This window comes from Cibotium barometz, chromosome 18 (genome assembly GCF_041138505.1).
Source record: "Cibotium barometz isolate CiBa-2024 chromosome 18, ASM4113850v1, whole genome shotgun sequence".
NCBI lineage: Eukaryota > Viridiplantae > Streptophyta > Polypodiopsida > Cyatheales > Cibotiaceae > Cibotium > Cibotium barometz.
The window spans coordinates 43,309,814-43,318,041 of record NC_141063.1 but is presented as its reverse complement, the minus strand read 5'-3'; the positions used below and the strand labels follow the sequence as shown (position 1 = coordinate 43,318,041).

At 44.2% G+C, this 8,228-nt stretch overlaps 1 protein-coding gene across 1 annotated transcript; it reads left to right on the top strand.

Moving 5' to 3' along the window:
• The first annotated feature begins 3,744 nt into the window (after positions 1-3,744).
• LOC147629389 (kinetochore protein NDC80 homolog) lies at positions 3,745-7,884 on the top strand. Its single transcript, XM_086812627.1, has 5 exons — positions 3,745-3,919; positions 4,075-5,521; positions 5,670-5,943; positions 6,080-6,214; positions 7,456-7,884. The coding sequence occupies exons 2-5, from the start codon at positions 4,431-4,433 to the stop codon at positions 7,672-7,674; spliced, it is 1,719 nt and encodes a 572-aa protein (XP_086668753.1). The 5' UTR covers positions 3,745-3,919; positions 4,075-4,430; the 3' UTR covers positions 7,675-7,884.
• Positions 7,885-8,228: the final 344 nt, after the last annotated feature.

Here is an 8,228-nt window from a genome sequence, read left to right as displayed (position 1 = left end):
AAGAAACCTCTCAATTTTCCAATTAATTACATCCTTGCTGGTCACCCCAACTCCAAAACGAACTAGCAAATGTCTAACAATTTGTCCCTTCCTTACAACCTCACACCCCCATCTTTCCATGTCAAAGTCATCATCCTCAGTTAAGTTAATAATCTTGGATTTGTTTATGTTACATCTAGATCTAGAGGCATCATCAAATAATTGGACTATCTCCAAAGCATACCTTAGATGATCATTATTAGCCTTTACGAATAATAATGAATCATCAGAAAAACATTAAATCATCAATTGCTCTCCATTCTTCAGCCTCAACCCATTCACCAGCCCTCTTCCACAAGCATCTTCTAGAGCCACTATCAAGGGGTGAGAAGTAATGGCAAATAATAAGGGGGCCAGAGGGCATCCCTGCCTCACAAATCTTTTGATTTCAAATCCCCCCACTATTAAGCAACAACTTGGAGTAACCCCCAACAGTAAGAGTGTAAATGCAAGTGGCCATCCTACTTCCAAATCCCAACTTTTTCCATGACTTTGGCTACAAAGGACTATTGAGCCCTGTCATAAGCTTTCTCCAGATCTAGCTGGAGAATTACACACTTCTGACCTGTTCTCTGAGCCACTTCCTTACCCATCAAGGCAGAGAAAATGTTGTCATATATGGTTCTTCCTTTGATAGCCCCATATTGCTTCCTAGAAATCACCTCTTGCAAAACAGTGCTGATCCTCATAGCAAGGACTTTTGCTAGAACCTTATAGACCACAGTAAGCAAGGTAATAGGTCTCTAGTGTGGTTGAACCTATGACAAAAGCGAATTGTTTAGCGATAAGCTTCACAATCCTCTCCTTCAGATCACTATCCAACCTTTGTGTAGCAAAGGCTTTCTTGCATGTGTTCCACACTAGATCCTTGAGAGAGGCCCAAAAGACAATGAAGAATTCCATAGACAACCCATCCCACCCAGGAGACTTCTCCTTCCCAAGCTTCTATAGAGCAAACCAACATTCTTCCATCTCCACTTCTCTTTCCAAAACCAATTAGCTCTATCAGTCTCCACACTCTTACTGACCATGCCTAACAAATTGCTCTTTGCCTGAAACCTTCTTTGGGAGTTATCTTCCTCAGGCTCAATGTGGCCCCAAGAAACTCCACCCATTTTAGAGCAATTATCACCTATCTCTTGGCCTCTCTCATCCCTAATCTTCCCTTTTACTTCCATGTTCCCTTTCTCTTTAGCTAAACCAAATAGGTAGCTGGCTAGCTTCCTAATGTTATTAAAAGCTCTCCACTTGTCTCCCTTTTCTCTTTCCCTGGCTAACTTATCATCTCCTCTCTTTAGCCTGGCAATCAATGTATTGATTAACCTCTGCCTCAAAGAGACCTCCAAACTATCTCTTCCCTTGTAAATGCTCCAACAACTCACTCCAAGCCCTCCTCTCCTGTCTCTTCTGCTCAGCCCTTTACTTTACCTACTCTCCTGATAATTCCCTGCATCTCATTGGCAAACCTTCTCCAAGATCCATCCACGCACCCATACCTCTCAATCTTCTAATAGCCTCTTCAGTAAGGGAAACAAACAGCTCATCCTTTAGTAAAAGATTACTCACCCTCAACTTCCTTGTAGGGAATTGTTTGAGCTTATCTTCTCCCCATTCAGCCACATGCCACCCCCATTTCAAGGGCATATGGTCAGATAAGGCTGAACAGGAATCCACTTTAGAAAAGAAGGTATGAGGTACCCATGTGGCTTGGTGACTGAAGAAAACCCTATCAATTCTTGATGATGACCCGAAGTATTGGAGGCCAGGTTTAGATCCCCAAGCCCCCAGCTCCCTTCCATCAACAAGACCCATCTTTCCTCTAAGAGTTTCCCACTTCCTCTTCTCTTGACCCATCAAAACCATACTCTCCCCACACCTATCAACATGTTTCTCTACCATATTAAAATCCAGGGCATTGGATGTCTAGCTTAGCAATCCATTCCCACATCTCACCTCTTATCTTATGGTTAGGAGCTCCATATACATTGACTATCCACACCCTTTCCTCATCTACTTGAATTTCAACCACCAGAATTCTAACATTGGGATGATTAGCTATGATGCTAGGCTTTAATTCCTTCTTGACAATAGTTAAAACCCCCACTGAAACTTGATTTCACTCCCCCATACAAAACCATCCAATCTAAGAACCTATCCTTTCTCAAACACTTCAAATCGAACATTATATATTGCTGAACCGCCATTCACTGACATCCCCCAAGCTTTCACTACCCCCCCCCCCAAAAGGCTGAATTCTTCTTCTTGTCCCTTAATCCTTCATATTCATTTAAGAGCAATAGCCAGTACCATATCCACTTCTGTCTCATCTTCCATAGTCTGCTGCCCTCGCGGATCCCTAGTTCCCCGTTGAATATCCCTCCATGCTGTCTCAACCTACCAGTTGAATCTGCCCATGGAAGTTGTTTCACTATCCTCTACTCCTAGCAGGCCAAAAGGATTATAATAGAGAGAAGGTCTTGACCCATCCATGGATTTGCCACCAGTCAATGCTCCCTTCCCCTCAGTTTTGATTTGACTTTTTCTTGCCTCCGCTTTAATTTGTCGAAGACTACATCCCCCTTTTGTTTTGTCTCTTACCTTAGTCCAACCTTGCTCTTCGGGCCCCCTTCCTCCGACACCATCTTCTCCTTTCCTTCCCTTCTTTTTCGACAGGTTTATCGTTGCTGTCTGAACCTTACCTCCCCCACCTAATTTCTCCTTCTTCCTCTCCTCCCCACCCGTCTCCGTATTTCTAACCATGCCACAATTTTTGGTGATATGACCAAAGCCACCACATCTAAAACAAGCCTCGGGAAAGGCCCCAAATTTCAGCTTCAACTCCATCTCCCCCAACTCCACTTCTAACACTTTAGGCCTCACTAGCAAAGTATTCCAGGCAATGTAGATTTTGTTCAAATGTCGCACATTGTCCTCATCCCTAAGGACAAACAACACTGGTCCAATTGCTCTAGCCAAGTCCCCCAAAGCCAGCCTTAGCCAGGGTGGAAGCCCTTGAATTTCAACCCACACTGGGCATGCCTCATGAAGTCTCTTGTTCACATTAAACGTGGGGTCAAATGGCATAACATGCACCAGCTTCTGACCCATAAACAATGGGGCTTTGGCAAAGAGATCAACAACCGTCTGTCCTTTCACAAACATAACATTAAAGAACCCTCTCCCTAAATAGAACTCCTGCGATACCACCTTCTCGTGAAATACTTCCTCCTGTAACCACCTCCCTAGCTCCGCCTCACTTGACGGTCTCCCTGGGCACAACAAGATTGCGCTACACATAGAAAACATACCTATTTGCCTCCTCACGAGATCAAGGGAGATGTTAGCATATACCTTCCCTATAGTGAGCTTTCCTTGCTGCATTTGAACGTTTAGTCTCGAAGAAATCCAATCAGACTGCACCTTCTTTGCCTCTCTATTGCCCTCTTCATCCTCTCGGCTTCTCTTCATTTCATCATCTGGCTCCGAATCCCCCCATCCACCATCTCCAGAATCATCATACCGTTTCCCAAGCATTGGCCATCTCTTGGTTCTCTCTACCCCGCCCGCCTACATGTGCAAAATGCTCGGCCACCCAACCTCGTACTCGTGCACACGTGATATGAGTATTAAATCACCTAGGACACCCACTCGCCCCCACCTTTTCCTCTCCTCTCTTTTCTAGGTGCGGAGGTGCGGTTTTTGTCTAAGGTATTGCCTTAGGTTAATTTTAGCGGTGAATAAATAATCATAGGAAACACTTTTTTATATTTTATGGGGATTACAATTTCCCGCCCAATGCACAACTCTCACTCTGCAGACAGGCTAGGTAGCAGAAGTCTTTTGGTTGAGCACGGCACGCTTTCCTGCCGCTAGTGCAGAGGTACATATTTGATTTCATGGTTCTAGGGTTTACTGCAGAGTCTTTCTGGTTCTGTGGTTTCTCGCAGACTCTTTGAGTTTGCATACACAGCCCATATCACTCTTTTTGCACATTTAACATATACGATGAAATAATTTTGTGCTTCTGATGAACAGGGGTCTTCTGTGAACAGAATGGCTCTAGGGTTTCTGGCATTCACGAATTTCCTGTGCTCATGAACTTAGGGTTTGTGATGCTATGGATTCTAACATACATGAGTCTGCTATGGATTCTAGCATACATGAGTCTGCTATGGTCAGAAATTTAGGGTTTCATTGTGCCAGGGTTTCTGGCATGCAGGAGTCTTCTGTACACGGAAAATTATGGCTATGGTTTTTGGCATCATACAGGAGTCTCCTGCATACAAAAGATTAGGTTTTTCCGCATACAAATAAAGGATACAGGGCTTAAGGTTTCCGGCGTACAGGTGAAGGTCAATTTTTTTCAAAGCTCAACCCAAGCGGCACCAAGGATGGCATGCCGAGGGGCATCCGTCAGGTCTGGGAATGCCCCTCCTTCAAAGCTCTCTCTTGCCGCAGCAGGGAGACCTAGCCTCTCTCGCCGCTCTTCTGTAGCATATGGCAAGGGATCTCAGCCTCGGGCAGACCCTAGGCCCATCAATGACAAGGGTTTCCAGACCGCCAGCATGCGCCGCCTTGTGGAGTATCTCACCACTCATGGCTACAGCTTCTCCATCCCTCCAAAACTGCTGCCCTCTGGCAAAGATATCCAGAACATGATTGAGTTCCTGTTTTGCCAGGTCGACACCACATTCCGCCTAATCAAGCTCGAAGATGATGTTCCCCTCTTCTTCAGAATGCTTGGCTATCCCTTTCAGATAAGCAAAAGTGCTCTATATGCTGCAGGCTCACCCCATTCATGGCCTAACCTGCTTGCAGCCCTCTCATGGCTTGTTGACCTCTTCAATTGCAATGAGAAAGAGGCAGATCTGAAAGCAGAAAGTGGGACCTTGTCTGACTTCATCTTTGGGTATGTGGCTGAAAGCTATGCGTGTTTCTTGGAAGGGGATGATGATTCCTGTAATGCGCTTGATGAGCACATGCAGAGCCAACTTTCTCAAGTAACAGACGAAGCTCAAAGAGATTCTGAGCTAATCGTGCAGCAAATCACAGAGCTTGATGCCAAACTTCAGGCCCTCAAGTCGGAGCCTAGCCCTCTCGCTGCCCTTGAAACCAAGAAATCCATGCTACTGTCTGATGTAGGCAAGTTCAATGCCCTCATCCAGAACCTGAGTTCTCATAAAGCAAGCCTGGAGAAGAAGGTGGAGCAGCATAAGCAGCAACTTGAATTGAAGAAAGCTGAATTGGCTATGATTGCCACAGAGAACCAGGCTTTAGCACAGCGTGTTGCTGTGCAGACAGTCAATGTGGAAGACTTTGATAAGATGACAAGGGAATTTCAAAGTGTCGAAGAAGATTTGCAGGTGGCTTCAACATCAAGGAAAGAGAGGGAGAAAGAAACATGGGACTTGGAGGTGCTGGCATCCAAAAAACTCAGGAAGCTTGAGAGTATTTCTCTTGAGTGTAACCATGCAATGAGGAGGTAGCTATTCAGCTGATCTTAAATAGTGGAACCTTCATAAATTGTTTTTTTCATGGTTGCTTGATGACGTATCAGATCATGCTAGAGTCAAGCGGTATTTTCCCTATCTTTTGGCATCACTCTGATGATTCAGGGATCTTGGTCTCAGGTTGAAGGTGCCAAACGCAGACACCAGTAATACTGCAGACTTTTTTTTTGAGATCCATTTGAATTCTAGAGGAGAAACTGCACAGGATCTCATAGGGGTCGACATCAAGCAGTTTGTAAGGCCGCAGTTAGTTGCGCTGCTAGAGGACACTGAGAAAAGCGCGAGGGACAAATGGAAGGAATCCATCGATCTTTTGAAAGAGATAAGCTTAAAGGAAGACACATTACAAGAAAAGCAAGTCAGTAATACACAGTTGGAAGCAGAAATGAAGGAGGTTTGTTTTAGAACTCTTGTGAATTCTCAGTGGCTTTCCGCTTTGCTTATATTTTAAGTTTTGATTCCAATTGTCTTTCAATCAAGGCATTTCTGTAGCTTCATTGATGCTAATTGAGCAATTTTGGGTCAACCAGCTTGAGGCCGCTTGCAAGAAGGGGCTGGAAAAATTGGAGTCTATTCAATCTGCTACATACAAGATTCGAAAACATGTAGAGGAAGATGAGGGAGAGCTCAAAGCTCTCGAGCTTGAAGGTGCAGAAAGATATGAGGTGATATCAACTACTTTCCTTTAAGGAAACTTTGACATTAGAGAGGGGTTTGTATTTATGGTAACAAATATCCGACACATCTTGATGCATAAATCTCTTGGGTACTGATTATGTGAGGAGAGATATCTGACACATCTTTAGATATACCAGAGGGTCCGCTGTTTTCAGCCATTCCACACGCTGTCGGATACACCCAAGTCATCGGGAATGATTTCAGTGGATTTTGGACTACAACAAAGGAACGGAGTCGTAGCTCTTTGATTCACCCCTAGCCACACAAGTCATCCCTGTATTTCGCCACATATGTGGGTTCAATCCTCCAAGGCCTCCACGCACTATCGCTTTGTAGACGCTTCCTCGTTTTGATCTTTGTGAAATCGCAGGGTAAGCGCTTGCCTAAACCAAAAGGAAAGGTGCGCGCAAAACAAAGGCGCTTCCCCGCCGTCGGCCTTCCTCTTCCTTTGGGGCAAGGTGGTACCAAACGTTATGTACTGTACGGATCCGTACGTACCGTACGTAAAAAATTTTAAGGTATGTAAAAATACATACCATTGGTAAAAATACATACGGAAGGTTGAGGTTGTACGGCCTCTAGAGTCCAGACGCAAGACGCAGGCACGCCGCACAGAAGGCACAAAGTTTAGAACAAAACACAACAAAACGGCGAAACGTTTATTGCAGCCGAAACCCCACCCAAAAAAAAAACGTACGGATCGATCCGTAAGTACGGATCCCCGTACGGTACGGATTCCCATCCGTACATACGTTTTGATCCTACCTTGCTCTGGGGCCAAAGGGACAGTAACCTAGTGCGGTGAAACTAGGGTAAGTGCCATTGGGCACTCACCAGACATAAAGCCCCTACCCCGTCCTGCCTAGGATGGAGCTTGATGCATGAATCTGCACCCTTCTCTTGGGTGCTGATTATGTGAGGAGAGAGATCTGGGTATGAAGTTCATGCTATGCATGATGGTTTTGAATCTTTCATGCTGTGATGTTGTGTGAGTGGATTTTTATGGCACGAAGGTGAGTAAACCCTTTGATGTATGTGAGTGGATTCTTTTGAGATGTATTTGAGTGGATTCTTATGATATGTCGGATCTGTGTGGAAACTTGATGCCTTGAAGCCGTATAAGTGCTGTCTTATGAGGTTACCATTGTGCATTTGTCTACATAGAGTCCATTAAAATAGCTTGAACTTTTTTTTCGTACCACAATAATGTGAAATTGCATGTGTGCAGAGAGCTAAGAGGGAGCATGAGCAGTTGAAAGCTTCATGTGAACATGAACTTCAACAAGAAACATCCAAGCTCTATGCTGTGCTTGAAGGAGTGGCAGGCCATGCAGAGTGTTCCCATGCAAAAAATGCAGCTCTTAAAGCGGAGTTAGATCAACTCAAAGACATGGTGAACAACAACTACATCCGAAGACAGAAGTGTTTGCAGTTGGTGCTCCCTTAGAGAAGACCAAGTGTGAACCATCAATTTATTAAGGCTTTTGTTGCTAAAGCAGTCACTTAAGCTTTGTTCAAATGCTAGTGGTTTCAAGTTTACACAATGACGCATAATATGGCCAAAATTCATGCCCATTTTTGCTACCAGAGTGCGTTTTCCCAACCTTGTGTGTAAACTGCTATCTGCAACAATAATTATTGGTTTTATTGCTCTTAGCTTGTGCAATATGATTTGGATTTTATTGTAGGTGATACTTCACAAGAGTTTTCTATACAGCACAGATGGCAAACTTGGTAGAGGGCTGATTTCCTGTGACTTGATTGGTCTATCTTGAATGGTACACGGACATAAAAGCTTAATTGTTTTCTGTGAGCCAAATGTTGATTTGGTCAATGTGACAGCTTGATGAAGAAGTTGGATATACATACATACATACATACATACATGAGTAAGATAGATTGAGTAGCTGTGTTAGTAGACACAAATTTCGCATTGTGAAGTTTTCTTCCAAGTTGCAGCCAATTGATATTGTGTTAATTCTTTCTATCTTTGGTGGTGCA